At 32.8% G+C, this 23014-nt stretch overlaps 3 protein-coding genes across 3 annotated transcripts; 2 read left to right on the forward strand and 1 right to left on the reverse strand.

The window, feature by feature from the left end:
• Positions 1-1308: 1308 nt before the first annotated feature.
• On the reverse strand, positions 1309-6562 carry LOC102583740 (DNA-directed RNA polymerase III subunit RPC7-like). The gene is made up of 9 exons (XM_006349243.2): positions 6419-6562; positions 6089-6171; positions 4679-4808; positions 3824-3946; positions 3662-3715; positions 2187-2233; positions 1961-2065; positions 1696-1753; positions 1309-1612 (listed from the first exon to the last, which is right to left on the reverse strand). The coding sequence occupies exons 2-9, from the start codon at positions 6158-6160 to the stop codon at positions 1596-1598; spliced, it is 606 nt and encodes a 201-aa protein (XP_006349305.1). The 5' UTR covers positions 6161-6171; positions 6419-6562; the 3' UTR covers positions 1309-1595.
• A 4296-nt stretch (positions 6563-10858) lies between these two features.
• LOC102584080 (probable serine/threonine-protein kinase At1g09600) lies at positions 10859-18458 on the forward strand. Its single transcript, XM_006349244.2, has 8 exons — positions 10859-12159; positions 12367-12651; positions 14220-14537; positions 15357-15584; positions 15942-16042; positions 16855-16969; positions 17081-17551; positions 17797-18458. Exons 1-8 carry the CDS (start codon positions 11695-11697, stop codon positions 18001-18003), a joined length of 2190 nt encoding a protein of 729 aa, XP_006349306.1. The 5' UTR covers positions 10859-11694; the 3' UTR covers positions 18004-18458.
• A 458-nt stretch (positions 18459-18916) lies between these two features.
• Positions 18917-19870, forward strand: LOC102584406 (glucuronoxylan 4-O-methyltransferase 1). The gene has a single exon (XM_006349245.2). The coding sequence runs from the start codon at positions 18930-18932 to the stop codon at positions 19758-19760; it is 831 nt and encodes a 276-aa protein (XP_006349307.1). The 5' UTR covers positions 18917-18929; the 3' UTR covers positions 19761-19870.
• Positions 19871-23014: the final 3144 nt, after the last annotated feature.

Raw genomic sequence — 23014 nt, forward strand, 5'->3', positions numbered from 1 at the left:
AGGAAAAACATTGCTTCTGGAAGAGGAAAGCAAAAATGAGTTCTTGTTCCTCTTGTGATAATTCTGAAAGTGAGCTTACATCATCAAAAAATTCTTTGAAAGAATGCAATTCATCTCGATTTATCTACAAAAAAAGCATCTTGATTCATCAGTTTACGTCTATCTTTTTGTCAGATCAAATTGCCAAAATTATCCTAGCATACTAATAAGGATGTACATGGCCGGATTGGTTCGAGTTTTCAAATATCAAACCAAATTATTTGTGTCAGATTTTTAAATTTATAAACCAAACCAATAAAACTCGGGTTTTTTAGTCTCGGGTATTTTCGAGTTTTTCGGATTTTCGGGTTTCGGTAAAGTATTCATACAAACATATAATTTACTTGTACTTCAAATATTTCTTTAGTCCTACCAAAAATACAACTATCTAAGGTGTTTCTTAAGAAAATAACACAAATATGATATGATTAATAACACTAAAATATCCTACAAAAATAATAATAATGAAATCGCGTAAAACAAATATTGTAAATTAACAAGTCATAATGAGAATGATCATAATTTAAAAGTACTAAATCATGCTAAAATAAGTTTAATAAGTATTAGTTACATGACTAAATATTAAAGGAAATTAAAATTAGATTATGTATTTTAATTGTCTAATCTTTTTTTTTACCCTCCCCTAGGAGCTCCCACCCCTTTTGTTCCCTTGGTGACTTGAACTCGCAACCTTCAGGTTGCAAGTGAGGGGTGCTTACCATCCGAGCAACTCCCTCTTGTCTTTTAATTGTCTAATCTAATGTAAAACTAAAGAACAAATATTCAATATTATTGTCATTCTTAGTGTTGAATTGATTTTCTTTTTGCATTAGTATTAATTTGACTTTGATTTAAGCTTTTATTATAATCACCAACATCTGTGAACTATAATATTTATTGGACCATTCAAAATTCTAAATTTCAAACTTGAAATACTGTATTAAAAGATAAGAACTATGAAAAAGTATAAGAAATATTTAAAAATTATATCAAAGTAAATATTTTACGTATAAAATAAAATTTTAAAATTTTATATATTATGTCGGATTGATTTGGTCTCGGGTTGGTTTATTTTAGTTAAAACCAAACCAACCAAATATAGTCGGATTTTTTTTCCAATACCAAACAGGCTTGCCGAGAGCGGACCTTTTTGGATATATAATCCAAGTCGAGAGTAAAGTTATAGGAAACAAAGGTCATCGATATTCCCTTACTTCTCAAGTTTTGAATTTTATGAGCCCTTCGATTGTATCCCATAATCAAAACTCGCAACTTCCATCAGACAGTAGCATAAATTTGCCTACAACATGCCCATGGATGTAGTTTCTTGAGACTGAAGGTCTGCATTTTTTGTCTAAACATATACATAGATTGGTAACTTGTTGAACTGTTGATAATCCAAAGGGAGATGTTCTTTCTTGATTATCCAAAATTAAATAGCTGTTGCTAATTTACAAGGCCTATGGACTTTGTAGAAGTCCAATAATGGTGATTAAAGAATTCCATCTCTGCAAGAAATTTCCACAGGCAAGCAAAATCCACTCCATCAAGCAACTTTAATACATGGCATCATCTGCAATCAAGGGCAATAAGAAGTAGTAACAAATACTGCTGCATCAAATAAAAGAAGAAAAGAAACTGCAAATCGGACCATACCATTATTATCTTCATTCATGTTGTAGTCGTCTTCATCATCATCGTAATCATAAAGATTCTGTACAGTTGTTCAAGAGTTTCAATATACTTAAGCCTAGTACATACTTTATAGAGAATGTCACTTTATGATGTTGACCTAGGTATACAAACAATTGGCAAGTAATGCAAGTATAATTCAATCTAAAGGAATATACAAAGCATTCTGATTTCAAGTTTACTTAAACATGGCTGTCAAGTTAAGGAAGCAGAAGGTTCTCCCACATACCTGATTGTAATCTCCGTCATCACTAAATTCTTCTTCCTCATCTGCAGTCTTCTCCTCTTGTTCTTCGTCCTCATCTTCACCATCTTTTTTTTTTTCATCATCACCCTAAGCATTTGCAGTGAAAAAGAAACATAACAATCAAAAGATAAACATTGCAGTAGACAAGTTAACTTTTTTGCTAAAACACCTCGAAGTAAACATTTTTTTATATACATAGAGGTTTAACCTTAGACTTTTGATCAAGCTTCTCCAAAAGATCCAATTTTTGCATGTCTGTCACCAAAAAACAATTTCATGAGCTCGATAAATTACAACAAACGGAAGGCAAAAGAGAGAAAAGCATCCGTTTTTCTTTTCAACGTGACAACTTCTTTTGGATAGGGTAGTTGTAGTCCAAATACAAGGAACTTACATGACTTACAAGATCATTGAGAACCCTAGCCCACCACCAAAGCACATACCCACTTAATGAAACATATCACAAGTGGAGAAGAGCTTTCTTTTGTGCAGGGTCACGCAAATAGCTAAAGTTGTACAATCGTTTCACAGACTTGTCAATGTACAAAGAGAAGTATAAGGAGTCCAAGAATCTGTCTATTGACAAATTAATGTTCAAAGGAAAAAGATGGACCAGATCTCTTTCCCCGGCAATAAGATAAGCTTGTTCAGCACTCATAAATAGAGCGCCCTCACCAGATCATGAGCTTCTTGGGATGCATAGAACCAATGCAATCTCACTCTTAAGAAATCTTTCAAGTAGAAAAGATACAAAATAAAGTTGTAGAAGAAAAGAATCGACTCCTTTTTGTTTTTGATAAAAGGTAAGGATTAGTCTCCTTTTTTGTTTTATCTTCTGTTTCTTTTTATCGTCTTGGCCACTTTGTTGGCATCCAAACTGATCAAGTACATTGTGTCTACAGAAATTGACAAAGACACAATGTGCATTGTGCATATCACATGAGCTAAACCAAGGTTCCAAGCCCAGCTTGGCGTCTTTAAAGAGCTCTTCCTCTGATCAATGGATTGATTCACTCAACTTGAAGCAATTATGCCATATGCAAGCAATAGGATGTTCAGGTACGTAGTTGCAAATGATCATTATTTGGGTGTCGCCAAGTACATTTGGTACAAAGCTGACCTCTGCCAGGCAATGTGTTCATGATGCTTTGCTAGAGGTTCTGATGCAGGTTATTCAAACAGTTCGGCTATAAATCAATACTTCTATTACCAAAGTGTAAAGACTTTTTTTTTGGATAAGGTAAATAACTTTATTAACAAACCAAAGTGTAAAGATTTTATGCAAGGTATGTTCAGAGAACATGATTTGCAACTCAACAGTCAACACTTCAGAAGATCTACGGAATGTCCATATATGAAAGAGAAAGAAAGGGAATAATGCTAACCATTGGGATTGAGGCGTAGTTGTTGTATGAAATAGAAAGGAAAATCAAACAGGTTTTAGATCTACTATTGAATAAATAAGATAGAACATAAAGATATCCTCCAAAGGTTCCATAGCAACATTACGAGGTCACATCAGAAGTTTTAGGTCAAATTTTGACCAGGGGTTGCATTAGTGCTTCATGTCACAAATTCTTCAATAACTGTCCTCGGCCTATACCATTAAACAACCATTTCATGAAGCTTTGCAGACAACAAAGACCAAACAGCAAGAAAGAAAGATAAGTCATGGTACTTCACCTGACTCTGGGTTCCAACGCACTCTTTTTGCAGCATGTCTGTCCTCCGTTCCACCTATTATATTTATAATCATAAAAGCATTTAAGTAAGCAAAGAAAATAGGTTCAAGCGATCTGAATAAGCAACATGTCAAAGAATTTAAGGAATTAAGGAATACAAAACCTTTGGCTAGTTCTGCAGGAACATGGGCAGAATCCATCCTTATGGAGTGCGTCAATGGTGGCTTTGACTTGTCCCTCTCCAAGCTCCTATCCGAAAATCTTTCTATATCCATTCCTTTCGTTTCTAGAAACATAATTTGTGATGTACAGAAGATCAGAAATCTGAAACTAGCAAAGGTTCATATAAAGTAACATGTAAAATCTGAAGTTCTGAATGTCAGATATGGAATAACAAGACATTAAATGTCAAGTTATGCAGAGGGGGGTATGCCAGCTATATAAGATCGGAACTTTGATACTATGCAGTATGGACATAAGCCGGAGCATCAAATAATCCATAATCATAGTATCAATTATAAGATAATGCAGAAAGAGAGATTAATTTTCAAAGACTCAGTAAGATTGACCAGTCTAACAGAAAATGTTTTCCAAACTGTACTTGAAATGAATCACCTGAACCACATGTTTTTTTCTTTCAGAATTATGTAGCTTCCCTGATTTGCATTGTAGACCTTCATAAATTCTCAGGAGGAAAAATGTAAGAAAGGAATCTTCAAAAAGAAAAGAAAACCTCTGAAAGAAGGGTCCATGATGAGTACTTGAAACGACAATCTGCTCGTATTGCAGCATGCATAAAATACAAGTATCAGATAAGGTAGAATACAGGGCTGAGAGCTTAAGAGTTCGCTCTGCAGATGCCAGGCTAGTCATGGCCCTGCACGTTTGGGTTGATACAAAATGATAGTGACAATCATTTACAGATAAGTTAATAAGTGGCTTTATCCATTCCTAAACAAGTGGTATGACATTTCCTCAGAAAAAGGAGTAGTAAGAATTCAAAAATTTGAATCCTTACTCTTCAAAACATCACTTTCCTCAGCCAAATAGTAAGGAGAGGAGTTCCAATACTTCTGTAAATTTGCCTGCCAAATTGCCAAAGTTATCCTTTCAGTGACACAAGATGCATTAACCAAGTTCTCAACTTCCTGCAAATGGCAGAAAGGTTCAAATTGTGTTATCTGCAAACCAGCTGACCACATTAAGCTAAAGTTAAGAACATTTTCAACCTTTCATCTTAATATACTTTAAATAGCAAGAGATCTATCTTCATCAAGCTCAAAAGTTGATCTCAGCTGACAGGCTTCAGCTCGGATTACATCTACCAACAAACTATGAGCCAGGTTAAATCAACTAAACTAACAGTGGCCAAGTTCTCAACATCCAGTAACACGTAAGTGATAGGACACATTAATCAGGGTTCACATCAAATGTTTTCACTTGAATATAAAATATACTGTACAACACCAAAAAACAGAAAATTCTACACGAACTTCTCATGTCATAGGCACATGCACAAAAGTTCCACTACTAAGTAAAATCTGTCAGAAATAGTTAATCAAGGGACCAAAGTTACAAGTAAAATAAAACGTCACTTGCAAGGAAAAAGGAAATCATTGGGCTTAAGAAATTCTCCAATATACCAATATGTTAACATAATGTGCAAGGCTATTTTTACAGTATTATAATAATGCTGCCATATTAAACCTATTAATAATGATAGGCTTGCATAGAAAGAAAGAAAATAGTCCACATCTCTTCCTAAGGTGGCATAATAAAGTACTGCTTTCTATGTTATTTTTTATTTTTTTCATTAAAGAGCAGCATCAGGATGATGCTAAAGAAATCTTCTATAAAGTTCAGTTTTAACATCTCCTGATATATCACATAAGACTTTAATATTCTGATTTTGTCAGTCGAAATAATATATCATGCAAATCCAGAACTTCTCCCTGAATTTATTCCAGGTGTCTAGATATTTGTAATCAAATTATGCACTCAAACATCAAAACAGGCCAGACATCTTTCTATTCATCATCATAAAAACTCTCATATCAGCCAACTGCATTTTTTAGTACAGCATTATTGCAGGTGCTCAACTTCCAAGGATAAACTTCAGTACGAGAAAATCATCCTTTGGAACGCCACTTCTCCTATCCAACAAAAAATTTAATCTCTTACGTTAGCACGAATTTTTACAACTTCAAAAGTTGGAAAAATTCACCCATTTTCCAAAATCAATATATTAATCAACTATGATGATCCATACGGCTTTATTTATGTGGTATACAGATGATTCATTATGTTTTATCTAACACTGCACCTATATTCAAACTTGTGACCAAGCTCATTAAGCAATGTTACCCATCCAGAAACATATAGTTCGCGTGAAGAATATAACAATAACGAGACAAGGGATTTCACTTACAGGAAGAAGTTCAAACGAGACTTGCTTAGCCAGCCCCTGACCCCGACCCCGACCCCGCCCTCTATAGGCCATTAAATCAAACCCTGTATCATGGCCCATAAAAAAGATTAATACAGTGTTAACCGGGAAAAAAAAAGAATCAGTAATTACAACACAAGTCTTTTGTTGCTTAACCAGTAGGATAAATACTTGTATGGGTATACATGATTCAGTTCGAGTCAAAAAAAATTCTTTAAAAGAAGAAAAAACAAAACATGATGGTGATCATTCAATTTCAACGCCACAATACTAGTTTTTTTCCACCATCAAAATACAACTAACTAAACTTACAACAAGCAAAGCACCAATGGAACTTGACGAACAAAGCTGACAAGTTTCTTCTTCTTTTTGGTGCAATGCGGTGCTCGCCTAGGGTTTTCTTCTTCGTTTTTTCTACTCTGTTTTCCTCTGCGCTTTGATTTCTTGGATTACAAGTTTATAGAGAAAATGATTGGGGTTGCTTTCCCAATATATTCTAGGTGATTAAATAGTTTCCATGTATGACAAAATCTGTTCAATTTAGTCTTTTACCCTAAATTTAACATTTTACCCCAAAAATTGTTAAATATAACTATGACAAAATGTGTTCAATTTAGTCTTTTATCCTAAACTTAACATTTTATCCCCAAAAACTGTTAAATATAACGGTGGATTGAACACATTTTGTCATACATGAAGGACTATTTCAATCCCCTAAAATGTATTGAGGACCAAAATAAAGCAATATCAATATATCAAGGACCATTTTGATCATTTTCTCCAACTTTATAAAACTGTTACATTAAGGAAACGGGTTAATGGTTATGTTTATCGGGTCATTTGTCAAATTTGATTAGCTCTAATGCAACCATCCAATATGATTGTATATAAATTAGAAAAAAAAATGGTTAATCTAATTGAATTTATCTTACTTTTTATATTAAAAAATTATATTTTAAGTAAACGTGTATGTGTAGTTCGTTCAAGTAATCTACTAATATAAAAAAAAATTATCTATTAAAGTTTGGACAAATTAAAAGAAATTACCTATAGTATTTTTATTTGTCAAACCTAAAATTTTATAAATTCTCAACCTACTCCATTATAGATACTCATACATTAAATTGTTTCCATATGCTAACAATAGCATTTATTAAAAAAATGATTATAAACACCTAACTATATGAGGTACTTCTTAGTTTCCATATGCTAGCAGTAGCATTTATTAAAAGGAAAAGACTTATATATGTCATCAAAATTTTAGAAAAAGCTTATTAATTATGTCATTTGTTATAATTTTAGTACATCAATGTCATTGCTGTCAAGGGCTTGAAATTTCTTCAAAATTTTAAAATTTCAACATTTTTAATGGTAAAAAATTTTCCAAACATAGACTAAAAAAAATTCTAGGGAACAAAGATCTAATGTCAAATACAACTACAAAAACACGACTCAAAGCATGATTTTCATTTTTCTGGAATTTTTTTAATACCAATGAATTTGTTAAACTCTACAAATGATTTTTAGAATTTTGAATTTTTTTAAAAATAAATTAATGATGTAGCTGAAATTTGAGATGATTTCGTAAAATATTGAAAAAAAGTTGAAAATTTGGGAGTTGTTTACGTTCTCCATGTGTTCTTGGTGTTCATAAGGAAGAAGGAGCAAAAAGAGTACATTTGATCCAAAAACTTCAATTGAAAAAGTGTTAAACGTTGTTTGGGGTGTAAAAAATGATTTTGCAAAATCAGAGTTAAAAAAATTACATGGATGAGTCTTTTCTTTAACGACAATGGCATAAATGAGCTAAATTTTTAACGGATGACATAAATGAGCCTTTTTTGAAAGTTTGATGACATTTTTGAGCATTTTTCCTTTATTAAATGAAAATGATCAAACACCCAACTATCTGAAGTACGTATATATAATTTTGTTTTGATAAAAATATTTCTCTGGTTAAGTAGATTTTGAAATTCTAACTAAATAAGTTGCAAATATTATAAAAGTTTTTTTTCTTTAATACATTTATTTGAAAGTAGTCTTATTAGGAGGGATAAAATTAGATTTGAAAAAATTGCAGTTAAAATGAGAGTAACATCAATTGAGAACAAGATGTAGAAAGTGAGACTAAAATAATCGGACATGTGAATAAGAGTTAAGTGAATGTCTAATGTAGAGATGTGAGAGGAGTCATGAATGATCTCAGAAAATGCATGTCGAAAAAACATTAGAGAGAAATGATTAGACAAGACATATCACAGTTTCAATTTAGCAATGACATAATCTTATATAGGAGACTATGGAAGACATAAATTAGGAGCTGATATAAGTAGTCGTGTGTTGTCTCACCTATCCTTACATGCTAGTAGTAGTAGCAGTACTATTGTAGTTTATTGTTCTTTAATTTCTACTAGTAATATTTATTGTTTTTTTGTACTTCAGTCATAGTATTATTTTGTTATAGATATTGTTCCTTTTTTGGGGAATCTTTTATCGTGCTATCTTTTCTATTTTGTTTTGTTTTTTTCATTTATAAAAATAATGACTTACTAACTAGTTCCCATTTCCAAAAATATTTTGTCATCTCCATAAGATACACGTTCACACCATATCTTTGATTCTTTTCCCAAGAGTTGATCAAATATAGTTTCGTTATACTATGTACTAGACAAATGTTAATACTTTCCAATATTTTCGAAGACCAAATAATTTATTTTTTTTTAAATCCTAATTAGTAAATAAAAATATATTCTCACCTCAATTTACAACATAATACTTGTATATCGTATATATTTTTCTTTTCATATCAATAGCATTAATATTATTTAATAATTTTTGTCCTTCCATTTTTATTACTATATTTTATTTTCGATGTTTTGATTATCATATTATTTTACTATTATGACCATTCCTTTTTAAAAATAATTATTAATCCACACAATAATGTTTTCCCTATACTTATTTGATATGCCTTTTTACTATGTAGTTTTCTTTTCAAACTATTTTGATATGCGTTGTCTACTTGAGCCGAAGGTCTTTTTGAGTTAATTGCTCTACCTTCACGAGATAACACTTGGTATACGTACACTCTTCACTATGGGTATTTACGATTTGAATAAAATTCGATCTAAATCAAAATCGAACCAAAACAATTAAAATATATTGATTCAATTTTAATTTAATTGGAATAGTTATAATATTAACTTGTATATGCCTTCATCAAAATTTATTTATAATTTAAAGGGGTAATGAAATCAACTTGGGGGCATAATTCAGTTATTGACTCTTTCGATTTTGATTTTATTTTTTCTACTTCGGTGAACTCAACTTGAGAAAAAAAAAAAGGTACATTATGGTGAACGGGGTGGACAATTATTACTTGGAGAACTCATTTATTTTTTTATTCTCCCACTCTATCATTAATTTATTTTAATTTATGATTAATAACTGAATCATAATTGTTAATAACCAAATCAATAAATGTATATTACATTTGGTTCAGTTTCAATAATTTAAAACTCGATTAACTAATTTGATTTTGATTTTAACCAATAATCAATCCAAACCAACTCATGAGCAACACTATTCTATACTCTCTTAACTCATAAAATTACATTAAATATATTATTATTATTGATTTCTTCTAAATCATTGTTATAATTTACAATATATCACTTAACTGTAATGCAAATTAATATAATCCCCCCTAGAGACACCAAACTCTATCCTCATCAATGTTAGTATTGCTTAACAAAGTAAATTAGATTTTAAGTTATATATATTATTATCTTTAAATGTACTTTAGCCTGCAAAAGCATCAGTGGAGTATATGTTTATCAGGTAGTCAATAAGTATCTATCGGTTCATTTTTATCTGTAACTTATTTTCAGAATAGATTTTTAGTTTTACTTGTTATTTTTAACATATCAAGAAATATCTTCTTTTTTTCTTCATATTTTACACTTAACATTGAATACTATTCTTCAAATTATTTTTCAAGACCTAATACTAAAACATTAATTAATATGAATAATGTGGTAAAATATCAATATCAATAATTGTTTTCTAAATGGGTATGTCAAGTAAAATAGTAACAAATAAAAATGAACGGAGGAAGAACTTATCAATCATATAAAATTAGTATGTAATATTTTTCCCCACTCAATATTCATTACTCTCTCTATCTCTTTTTACTTGTCAAATTTTGACTTGACACACACATTAAAATAATAATACTTAATTGATATAACGAGTTTACCGTTTTATCCTCATTAATTAATAGAGTCTTAAACATATTACCCACTACATTTTTCAAAGACATTAATTCAATGTTAATAAATTGAGGGTATAATAAGTTTTTTTTTTTTTACATGTCCTTCCTTGATTTGTGGGAAATCAAATTAGAAAATATTTAACAAGTAAATATAAATGGAGGAAGTATCCACATCAAAGTCCGATTTAAAACCTCTAATTAAGGATGAATAATTCATCCATTGCACCACCTTCTTTGACGCGGTAATATATTTACATATAAATCTAAAAATTCAAGTAAATATAGTTCTCTAAAATTTGTTTGGCAGCACCTTAACGTCCATACTAGAGGAGGACGATATTTGAGTAGGTCCCACTTGATATGAAAGTATTCCTAATGTTTCAGCCACGTGTCAGTATGTTACAGTAGTGGGCCCCACAGTAAATTCCTGCAAAATTTCTCTATACTTTCCTTCTTCCTCACGAGACGTTTATGTCCTTTCTTCCTCCATCTCTCTCAACAAATTCTCCTAATTTTTTGTATTAAATATCTCAATTTTGAATTTCCCAAATATAAAGAATCTAAATTTCAAAACTTTTATTGTTTAATTTTCTTAAGAGTTAAGAAAAAGAATTAGGTATATTCCAAGATTAATTTTTTGTAGAATATATCTGAAATTTATCTACTTTTTCATGATTCACAATCTGTCAGATCCGAAAATCACTCGATTTGTAGGTTTGGACTAACCCATTTTGATTTTTTCTTTCTTTCTGTTATTTTTTGTTGTATAATTTTGCTTTTCTTGTTATATTTTGGTTATTTACTGTGTGATTTGAATTGAAATCATTTGTTTTTTAGCAAGAAAATAACTGCAGGAAGTTCGGGAAAGCAATCCTGGAATTGGAGTTTATTGTGTCAAGATTCATTTTTAGTACATAATTTCACTTACATTCTTGATTTTCTTACAATGTGGGTTGGTGTTAGGTGAGGGTCCATTTATTCTGGGATCTGGGGTTGTTGGGATTCTTGTTTTAGGTTGTTTGTGCGAATTTTCCTGACCCCATTTGGATCCTAAAGATTACTAGTCTTTCTTTGAGGTACCAATCCATTTTTATTTAATCAAGAAGCTTGTAGAATATATTGTTTTCTTGATTGGGATTTGAGGTTGGGGGTTAATTTTTGGAGTCTTTGGTGATTTGTGAGAAATGCTGGTTGGGATTCAGCTAAATGCCGGAGATACTGCGTGAAAATGGATTGAATTTTGTGTTAAGATTTGGATATTGTGGGGAGTGCATTGATTCTTATTTAGAAAGAGGGAGCTTTAAATTTGGATATCATGGGATGTGTTTGCTCAAAGGGGGTTTCTGTTAAAAAGAATGGCAGGAAACGAAATAAGGAGAAAGAAAAAAATAAATCTTCATCCAAAAGACTAATTGCATCTGACAAGGATGAGGATGTTTTGGTGGATGTTGATATTGGTGGCAATGATGCGACTACAAGGCTTATATCAACAGAGCCAATTGAGAAAAGTGCAGGTTCCACCCCACCTGCTTGGGATGAGGGAGAGAAGAAGCCTATGGTTTTTGAGAAACCTGAAGTGCCAAAGGTGCAAAGTTTGGCAGCAACAAATGCCACCGAGGTTGGAGAACAACCTCAGATAAATAGAATATTCTGTGTTCGGAATGGAGTTGATGGTGCACAAGTTGTTGCTGGATGGCCATCATGGCTGACAAACGTGGCAGGTGAAGCTATCAAAGGATGGGTTCCTCGGAAGGGAGATTCATTTGAGAAGTTGGATCAGGTGAATCTGAAGCTACTATGTGCACTTGTTGCTAAATTATAGTATAAAGTTAATGAAATTGCAATTTTTTTACACAATTGCAGTTACCATGTAAGAGCAGTTTCATTCTGCTTCCAAATAAGAATTAGTGATACTCATTAATGCACCTGCTTTTGTTTCCTGTATTTTTTTCCCATTCCAATTGATGGTTATTTATAAACAATACAGATTGGCCAAGGTACATACAGCTGTGTATTCCGAGCCAAAGACCTGGAAACTGGAAAGATTGTTGCAATGAAGCAAGTACGATTTATCAACATGGATCCAGAGAGTGTTCGTTTTATGGCTAGGGAAATTATAATACTTCGCAGACTAGATCATCCAAATGTTATGAAACTTGAAGGTCTTGTGACCTCTCGCGTCTCAGGCAGTCTGTTTCTTGTCTTTGAATACATGGAACATGACCTTACAGGTCTTGCAGCATCACCAGCTGTCAAATTTACTGAATCTCAGGTGTGTTCTTCTGTTTGCAGTCCGTGTCACTTAGATATCTTATCTAAAGGAGACAGTGGTTGATGTTTATATATATATATTATATAATAAACATTACTTGCAATAAGATATAATTACTTGAAATTTCAACAATGGAATGAAATAGAGATGTGCTAACTTAAGGATATTAGACCTGATCTCACTGATGCAAATTGCGAAATAATCTTTTGTGCTAGAGTTCTACCTCAGTTAAAACCATCTCCAACTCCATTGTTTGTTTTTGTTCAAGGGAGTATGGTTGGGCTTTCTGTTGAGTGTGTTGTAATGATCAATGCTTCAAATTTGGAGAGAGACAGCTAGATATTTGTTTCAGAATACTCAAAGGATCAATTATGCACGGCATTCATCCTGATTCTAAAGATGCTAAGTTAAGACCCGATGGAATGATGAAAAGTCTTCACTTTCTTTCTTGTCACTTTTTCATTTTTCCATGTCTACAACAACAACATACCCAATGTAATCCCACAAGTGGGGTCTTGGGAGGGTGGTGTGTACAGACCTTAAACTGTTTCAAAAGAAATAAATTTAGGGAAGAAAAAGGGGAAACACATCTTTTCTTCTAAAGTTGAAAATATGCATGATTCAAGTAGGTGGATATGTGCCTGATTTATATTTTAAGCCCTCGTATAAAGATTCCATCCTTTAAGCACAGGTGAGAAGCTATTTAAGTTGTGTAAAATGATGAATCTTGGTATTAGTGGAGGGCAATTTTTTTTTTGTAATGGTAACATTCTGTATATTAACGGGTATACTATACAAAACTGTATAGGTCCGAGTTAGACAGTTACAAAATAGAGGCTTGTCATCCTATGATACTTCTTACATGTTGTCTAGAACATCAAAAATATCTTCTGTTTGTACTACATTCCTGTTTACACCAAAATTTTAAAGAGCTAGGCAATTCATCTTCAGCTTCTGAATGCTGTACTGCTTGCCCTCAAAGCACCTCTAATTTCTCTCTTTCCATTTAGTCCACCAATTACATGTCGGGACAATCCTCCATCTCTCCTTCTGACTGGACAAATACCCTTCGCTCCCCCCAACCATCAAGAAACCCTTGGTGTTTCCTGGCATCACCCACCTTAGTTCTCTCAGGTTAGTGAAATTCTCTAGATTTGTTGTGTCCATTTGCAGTGTAAAAAGAGATGGTTGGTTGTCTCTGCCTGTTCCCCACACAAGTAACATCTAGAACATAAGTGAAATTCCTTGCCTCTCAACTTCTCCTGTGTCAATACTGCTTCATTATCCACCAGCCAAGAGAAGGCAGGCTACTTTCAGTGGAGGCAATTTTAGATGGCTTTAATTTTGGTCTATAGACTAAAGGCAGAAAGGCCTGAGTGAAGTGGTTTAATGTTGCTCTTTCCTCTTTCGTCATATGAGGAATAAATGGGAAAAGGGCTGGGGAGAAGAATCTTGGAGAAGAGCATGTTGCTCACCAAAATTGTCATAGTTTGTCTGATCTTTCTTGTTTATATTTTTATTGTTATGTGCGATGGTTGCATTTCTAAAAAATATGTGTAATCTTGCAGATTAAATGTTACATTCAACAGCTTCTTCGTGGACTTGAATACTGCCATAGTCGTGGTGTCCTTCACCGTGACATCAAGGGTTCAAATCTTCTGATCGACAACAGTGGTAACCTCAAGATTGGCGATTTTGGGCTGGCAACTCTTTACCAAACCAATCAAAGGCAGCCTCTAACAAGTCGTGTAGTTACTTTGTGGTATCGTCCTCCCGAGCTTTTGCTTGGTGCTACAAACTATGGAGTGGCTGTAGATTTATGGAGTTCTGGTTGCATTGTAGCTGAATTGTTTGCAGGAAAACCTATAATGCCAGGAAGAACTGAGGTATGGTTGAAGTCACTGTTTTTGTTTCGTGTATTTGGTTATAAATAAGAATATACTGATATATCTTCTCTTGCTAATAAACCTATGCACATTTTAGGACGAGGAAAGTTCATACTGAACCTTCAATCTACCACATCTCTTTGTAAAAGTGATACATTTGAAGAACATCAACCTAGTATATTCTACCCACGTCGGGAATATGTTTTCCATGTGTGTCCTTGGTTGTTAAGTTTCTCAAGGAGTTAAAGTGGTCTGCAATGTCGCATAATTGAGTGGTAAATATGGGTTAAAAGGTTGCCACATGTTACCATATCATTGATGAACAATAAAGAATTTTCTTTGCTTTTGCTCTTTAGTTCCAGCCACTTGAGTGTATCATACAATTGTTAGTCTAGCAGCAACTTCTTTTAGATGAATGTTGTTTTCGCCTTTGAGCACCTTGGGAACTTAGGGTACTCTCCCTAGTCCTTTCCTTTCAAAACAGTATGAATCATATTATACTTGCAAGGTACTCATACAAAATGCACTAGTCAAATTCTATCAAAGAAAGAAATGCATTAGTCACTTCTGCATTCTGCCAACTTTGTTGTACACCATTCCACATTTAACCAAACAAAATGTGCATTTCTCTTTATTATAGCTTATCATTTCTCTTGGTGCATGTATTATCATTGTACGCATATCTGATGTGCATTTAAAAATGTGTTCCAGAAAAGGGGTTTGGGTGGGCTTGGGATTGGACAGGTTTCCTGACCAGCATCCCTTGTCGGTCAGGAAATGACCATTCAATAATGACTCATTGGATAAGCTGTTATGCAGGTGGAACAGCTACATAAGATCTTTAAACTTTGTGGTTCACCATCCGAAGAATACTGGAAGAAATCAAAATTGCCACATGCGACGATCTTTAAACCTCAACAGCCATATAAGCACTGCCTTGCCAACATATTCAAGGACTTCCCTCCATCAGCTTTAGTACTTTTGGATTCTCTCCTGGCTTTTGAACCTGAGTATCGGGGTTCTGCTACTTTGGCACTTCAAAATGAGGTAAGCCTTAGTTTATAGATTGTGAATAGCTTGTTTTATCTTCTCAGAGAGCTTTTTAGTTCCTCAAATCAGGAAGTCAATTTATTCAGACGTCTTTTCCATATCAGCAATCTTTTCCCTTTCTGGGAACTCAAGATCTTGTCTTCATTGTATTTGGATCACTTCTATGCATATGCTAGTAAAATGTTGTATGATGCAGTTCTGGATACAAATCATGTGGTTATATAGATATCTGAAAATTAAGCACAGTGAAGAAGTTTCTAGTGGTTGGTGGTTTGATTTGCTGCTTATGGTGTTTCACCCTCTTTATTTCTTTATACTGTTTATATATTTTAATGTTTGGGTTCTCTGTTCCAGTTCTTCACAACAAAGCCTCTTCCTTGTGATCCATCATCTTTACCTAAGTACCCTCCAAGCAAGGAATTTGACGCTAAGATGAGAGATGAGGAAGCAAGAAGGTACTCATTACTGATTTCTCTTCTTTTAATACAAATAGATTGATTGACATACAATTTCTTTTAATTACTTGTGCTTTATTTATCTGATCTTGTCCTTAAGGATGTTTTGTTACATTTTTGTTGATTCTTCTCTACCATTTATTTAAATCTAGTATGCTGGAATTTTTCCCATTAATCAATAAAGATATTACTTCCTCTAGAGAAAAAGTAGGCTGTCTTGTTGTATATTTAGTATATTGAGGATTTGGTGTCTCTTAGATATTACTCCCTCCGTCCCATTTTATGTGGCACCCTTTCCTTTTTAGTCCATCCCAAAAAGAATGTCACCTTACTATAATTAGAAACAATTTAACTTAAAATACCTCGTTTATCCTTAATGAAATGATTTTCAACCACACAAATATCTAAGAATTTGTTTTAGACCACAAGTTCCAAAAGTCTTCATTTTTTTCTTAAACACCATGCCAAGTCAAATGGTGCCACATAAAATGGGATGGAGGGAGTATGAGAAAAGGTCTGAAAACTTTTTCTTCGCCCAAGCAAAGGCATCCAGCTTGCATTTTGCAGTCATGGTCCTGCAGGTGTTCATCATTCCAGCCTAGTTTTCGACCTCATTAACCAAATCAAAGAGCCTTATATTTCAGTTGACTCAACAGCTTTTAACTTCTTGTTGTTAACCAATACTGTGTTCTGATTTGTCTAATAGTCTCGGTTCAAGAAATTCTCTTGAACTGAAGACCTTCTTTTGTTCTCATTGAACTGGAGATTGTTTGCTTTCATTTTCACTTTATTGAGCAATATTCTGTTTCTAGGCAAAGAGGTGAAGGTACAAAAGGATCTGGCATTGAATCTTGTAGAAAGGCTGCAAAACAGTCAAAAGCAGTACCAGCACCTGACGCTAATGCTGAGTTACCAGCATCCATACAGGTTTTTTCCTTAGACACCAATAACATATTTTAGCTTTTCTTTATCTACATTATGTTCACCTTTAAGCTGAGTGTAAGATTTGCATATAATCTGGATTTCTATGGCATGTAGAAGAGGAAACAGCAGTTAAATCCCACAAGCGTTAGTGAGAAGTACAATCATGAACAAGATGGCGGCCCTGTTTTCCCTTTTGATCCCAGCAGAGGATCTTTAAATAATGGCCATTTATCACAAGTCAGTGATTCTGGAAATTCCATAAACACAAATACCAATGGACTTGGTCCTCTTATGAGTTCTCAACAAGCATTTGATTCTTCAATATTTGGAGAATTAAGTGCTCAAAAGTCCTTCAGACCTCACGGTGCAGCTGCACATTTGTCCAGGTTCTCCAATTCAGTTGCAGCTCATGGTAGTTCAAGATATGATATGAGCAGGGCGGTCAGTACCCAATCACAGTGGCCTGAAGAGCATACGACTGGGACGTATAATCAGCTTAATGATTCTGACTCATCCTACTCTCTTTTGGGGAAAGACTCTTCCAATAAGAAGGACAAACATACAACAGGAAAGGAGTCTGCAGTGGTAAGGAACTTCCAATTTGCTTTACGTCTTGGCTATTTTGGCCCACTTTTAGTAGTGTATTATGGTTGAAATCCTACACCACACCAAAAAATAAAAATGAAGAAAAAAACACAATGAAAGAGAAATATACTCACAGAAAGGATCTTCCATTTTCTGCTTTGGCTGAAGAAAAAAAAGGAGAGAGAGGCATATCACGAGTACTATCCAGTAGAGTGCCTAATAAATTTATTTTTTGTTTGCTGTAGGGTTATATTCCAAAGAAGAATCGAATCCACTACTCTGGACCTTTGATGCCACCTGGTGGAAACATCGACGAAATGCTGAAAGAGCATGAGAAACAAATTCAGCAGGCTGTCCGTAAAGCTCGTATTGACAGAAATAAGATAAGAAAAAACCTCACTGACAATGGGCAAACAGAATCGCTCTTACACTATACGACCAATGGTCGGTGACTTGTAGAGGAGCAAGAAGATGCAACCTTTTGATGTATTACAGAACTCTAGCCAATGGTAGAGTTTCATGGATCAAGGAAGCAACAATAAATCCTAACCTACGAAAATCGCAGCAGCAAGAGAAAAGCTTTACTCACATGGAACTCTCAAGTCTTTTTTGCCTATACTGAAAGTAGTACTTAGCAGAATGCACAGTATACAGTTCCAGAATCACATCCTAACCTCCTATTCTAATGGCCCTTGGAATGAAAAGAGAGTAATTCTTTTGGTGGTGTATGTGTTGGGAAGTATTGTTGTACAGTTATACCTTGGTCAGTTCTTCATGTAAAGAATAAACATTTTTTTTTCTTTCAAATTTGTAGGAATTTTGAATATTACACAGATACATCAATATGATGGTAGGATCTAACATTTAGTATCAAATTATCTAGTTTATATATTCTTCTCTTTTTTCATCATGGATATGGACATAAACGTTGGTGGTAGTCACCATGTCTATGAAATTTTTACTTTTTTCATTAGAAGTGTAACACTTACAATCAATCAATGAACCTTTAACGCCAAACTAGTAGGGATCGGTTATATGAATCTTGTACATTTACCCACTCTATTCGAGTTCATTTCATTCAAATACAATCATATATTAAAGCTACACTAAATAAAATTCAATTGAATTATTTGTTGGTGAAAGGATTCCATAAAGCTCTTTGTGCTTCTTTCTTGCCCCATAGCAAATTGACATTCCTCTTAATATCAACAAACTCCATCACAATCAAGTAGATCTCTCTCTACCAAACCTCTTCATATCTACCAGCAACTACATTGCTTCATCCAAATTTTTCTTACCTTACATTAAAATCTTCAATATATATATCTCTTTGCCTCCTAGCTTTTAAACAAAACTTGTAACAACTCCCAAGTCAAGCATGAGGCCTAAAACACATGGTTCACTTAGCCTAAAGCTTCTTCTCATATGTGTTTTCATAGCTTTCTTACTTCTCTTTGTGTTGAGATCAACATTAACATCATCCAGTCTAAGTACATCATCATCATCAAAAAGTAATTGTTCATCACCAAAATGTAATAAAATTCCATCATCAGTAGCAAAATCACTCATTCACTACACAACCTCAGCCATCACACCACAACAAACACACAAAGAGATATTAGTAACATCCAAGATTCTAGACAAGAAATCACCTTGCAACTTCCTTGTATTTGGTCTTGGACATGATAGCCTAATGTGGCACACACTAAACTATGGAGGACGAACGATCTTCCTCGAAGAAGATGAGGCATGGATACAACAAATCAAGAAGAGATTTCCCATGTTGGAATCCTACCATGTTACATATGACAGTAAAGTGAATCAAGCAAATGTTTTAATAGAAGCAGGGAAAGGAACAGAGTGTACAACTATAGCTGATCCTAGATATTCAATGTGTCAACTTGCCTTAAAGGGTATGCCTAGTGAAATTTATGATATTAAATGGGATATAATTATGGTGGATGCACCAACAGGATACTATGAGGATGCACCAGGAAGAATGACAGCAATTTATACAGCAGGAATGATGGCAAGGAACAGAGAAGATAGAGAGACACATTTGTTTGTGCATGATGTGAATAGGTATATTGAGGACAAATTTTCTAGGGAATTTTTGTGTGAGGGATATATGAAGAAACAAGTTGGGAGGTTAAGGCATTTTACAATTCCTAGTCATAAGAGCAACTTGAATATGCCATTTTGCCCCTAAATTTTTTTGTGTCCTCTATATTACTCGGACTCTTGAAAAATGTCACTGGATGCATGTCAAACAGGTGTGAGAGTCTTGAGTAACATATTTTATTTTATTTTTTTAGTTTATCTCTCTTTATTTGTTCATTTTTTGAGGGGTGGATGATTGGAAGATCCTGCTGATGGATCACTGAGGATATTGTTTTTTGAGTGAGAAGAGTATTAATAATACCAATAAATTGGGAATGTTATGATATTTTAGGTATAATAGAGGCAAATGAAGTTGAGACTACTTTTTTCATGTAATATGTTTGGTACATAGAAGTTATTTTTTTTTGTAGAAATGCTTAATCTATATTTGTTTTGTTAAGAGATTCTTTAAAATAATAATAATAATAATAATATAGTTTTCGTGAGAATTTCAAGTATTAGAGGTTGATAATAATATGTCACAATGGAAGCAATTGATATGACATTCAAAGTTAAGATATTTATTAGAGAAAATGACATCCCTCCATGAGTAAATAAGTGATTTCTCCCTTTTGATTGGGTAACCATCCAACATAAAATAATTTCCTTATTATAAGTTTTTCTCAAAAATAACTTTTTGTTATATCAAACACACCTTAATTATTTATCATTTAAGAGAAATTTTTTTTGTCAATCATACATGATGATTTTTCTCTATGTTTTGAAAACTAGGGAAAACAAGAATGGGATGTATTTCAATATTTGTTTGGATTGAAATAGTGGAAATGAAGAAGAAAAGATTGTTTATTTCATTTTAGATAAATTACTTATACATATTAAGGATTTTAAAAAAAAAAACTAATTACAAAATTTGGATAAAAAAATTTCTAAATTTTATTGTATTCCTAATCAAAATAATAATTTTATATTTAAAATCCATGCGGAATTTATTAAATCACATCGCTAACTCTTTGAATATACTTTAACTTGTGTATGTAAAAATTAACCTCTCAACTTTAGTTTAGTAGTAAGAGCATAATGTACGATCTATTAGTTAGTCATATCAATGTATACACATCTCAATTAATTTTATGAGATATTTGATATCTCCCATCAGTAATAGATACTAAATAATTTTGTATATTAAAAATTAGACAAATGAAAAGAACGCAAATTACCTGACACATTTTTTTAATTTTTTTTTATAAAACAAGTAGTTGTGAATTAGGAAAGGGATAGAATTTGATCATTCTAAATGATTGGAGGAAGAATATTCATTGTTGGACAGAGTTTGGGCAAGGAATGACTTTTCCTAATGAAGCTTAGAGTACAAGACAAATTTCCCTTTCAAGTGACTACTTTAATAACTTACATAATGTTGACAAGATACCAAATTAAAATAATATATAGTTAACCTATCAAATCATTTATGGAAATAAATTAATTAATTAAATTGGCGCAACAAATTTGACGTGTAGTAGTCATGGCCAACCTATCCATTGCCAATTGAGTAAAAAAATATTTTCTCATCACATGGAAGACCAAACAAAGATATGTTGTTTAGGATTTGTTTTTCTTCTTCTTTTTTGTTTAGGGAAATTTAATTTGGAAAAACTTTAAGAAAATGTTTAGGATATTGTATAGAATATTCTGTTAGTTCTTCCAAAGAATCATTTGTATTTTTTGGAGAAGTATTTTAATTTTAATTTCGAAGAATTATGTTTCTTGAAACACATTTGTTATCATAATTTTTAAAAACTTTTCAACCTAAAGTTGATTGTCGATCATTTCCTTTGTAAAAGTTTGATTAGTACCAATGCTATATTTTCATAGAATTACAGTAATTTCATATTGAAGTCGTATGAGCAAATTTTTATATAAGACATGCGTAGTAATTATTACTCTACTATTTATTAAAATTATTTTGTTTGTGAATTTACGATTTAGTTAGAAAATAGTACACTGCATTTACTTGACTCGATGGATGAAAGGAGAGTCCTCCAATTCATGCACAAAATTAATGTTGAATCAAATAATCATCGAGAGGGTACCACCAAATGGAATCGATTGTCATGTAACTATATATCAAATTCACCAAATAAGAAACTCAATTCCACACGATTGCTGATTCGTCAAACTTATCCACCAAGAGATTCGTAGAATTTTTGTGAATTGCATTGGGGGAAATTACCAAAGTTAGACAGATAGATAGATTCCTTTCTAACTGCTAAGGGAGAGCAACAAAGAAAATCAAATGCTTATTTTTTTATCAGCACCCTCTTTTGTGGGTATGCACATACTAAGAATCCTCTCACTATCAATCAGTGGACATCATCTATCTGGGTCTTGTTGGTATCAACAACGAGGAAGACATTTTTCTTGAGAAAGAGAATTCAGGATAAACACTTTTTTCATTCGCTATGTGCTGGATGCATACTCACATGATCAATCGATAGACTGGAGAATTGTGTGAATGATGAGACCGACCTAACCTAAAGTCAAAAAAATTCTCTCTTGATGGCCAATATTTTGATATTAACATTTTAATTTTTTTATAATAAATCGAGCGAGGCCTACAAAATGAAGAGTTGTGCAAGCTATTTTAAGGACTTGAGGATGCCGGTAAAGATAAGCATAAACCTTACCCTATCTGTATTGAAATTATTTTCGATAAACATCCAACTTTAAAAGCATAACTAATCTTTATATTACTAATAACACGTACTAATATAATTTAAACCGAATGACACCTAAATGGAAAAGTGGTATAATCATATATATATATATAAAAGAGAACCTTAGGCCCGCCTACGTGACGCCACCACAAATCAGAATTCCCTGTTAATTTATTTATTTTCAAAACTAGCATTTTCCTTTCATGAAAAATTGTGACTTTATGAAAAGTTGTAACTTTTATTAAAAGTTGCGACTTTAATAAAAAGTTGCGACTTTTATGAAAAGTTGTGACTTTTATGAAAGGTTGTGACCTTTTCGAAGGATTGCACATTTTCCAAATAGTTGTAACTTTTGTGATAAGGCACAATAAATATTTGTTCACACTATCCTTTGCTGTCTATAAATAGAGGAATTTCCTCTCATTTTAAAACAACGAAAATTCTGAACCTCTTCTTCACAATTAAATGTTTGTGTACTTTGCTCCTGTTGAGTGGCTCACTGACACCATTGCTTATGTTACAGATTCTGGTATGTATTTTACAATCATTAATTTATACTTATGTTATTAAGGATAAATTATAAGATGTAATAATTTTCATTTTTCTTTACATTATTAATGTTTCTTAC

The sequence above is a fragment of the Solanum tuberosum genome, unplaced genomic scaffold (genome assembly GCF_000226075.1).
Source record: "Solanum tuberosum cultivar DM 1-3 516 R44 unplaced genomic scaffold, SolTub_3.0 scf00105, whole genome shotgun sequence".
In the NCBI taxonomy this organism is placed as follows: domain Eukaryota; kingdom Viridiplantae; phylum Streptophyta; class Magnoliopsida; order Solanales; family Solanaceae; genus Solanum; species Solanum tuberosum.

What these genes read in the sequence shown, in the direction of transcription:
- LOC102584406 (XM_006349245.2), top strand. Translation starts at nt 18,930, where the DNA reads ATGAGGCCTAAAACACATGGTTCACTTAGCCTAAAGCTTCTTCTCATA.
- LOC102583740 (XM_006349243.2), bottom strand. Translation starts at nt 6,160, where the DNA reads ATGGCCTATAGAGGGCGGGGTCGGGGTCGGGGTCAGGGGCTGGCTAAG. An exon ending in GCGTTGGAACCCAGAGTCAG is followed by an intron (nt 2,234 to 3,661) that starts GTGAAGTACCAT and finishes TTTTGGTGACAG; the next exon opens with ACATGCAAAAATTGGATCTT. An exon ending in AGCTTGATCAAAAGTCTAAG is followed by an intron (nt 2,066 to 2,186) that starts GTTAAACCTCTA and finishes GCAAATGCTTAG; the next exon opens with GGTGATGATGAAAAAAAAAA.
- LOC102584080 (XM_006349244.2), top strand. Translation starts at nt 11,695, where the DNA reads ATGGGATGTGTTTGCTCAAAGGGGGTTTCTGTTAAAAAGAATGGCAGG. An exon ending in CTTTGGCACTTCAAAATGAG is followed by an intron (nt 15,585 to 15,941) that starts GTAAGCCTTAGT and finishes TCTCTGTTCCAG; the next exon opens with TTCTTCACAACAAAGCCTCT. An exon ending in AGTTACCAGCATCCATACAG is followed by an intron (nt 16,970 to 17,080) that starts GTTTTTTCCTTA and finishes TATGGCATGTAG; the next exon opens with AAGAGGAAACAGCAGTTAAA.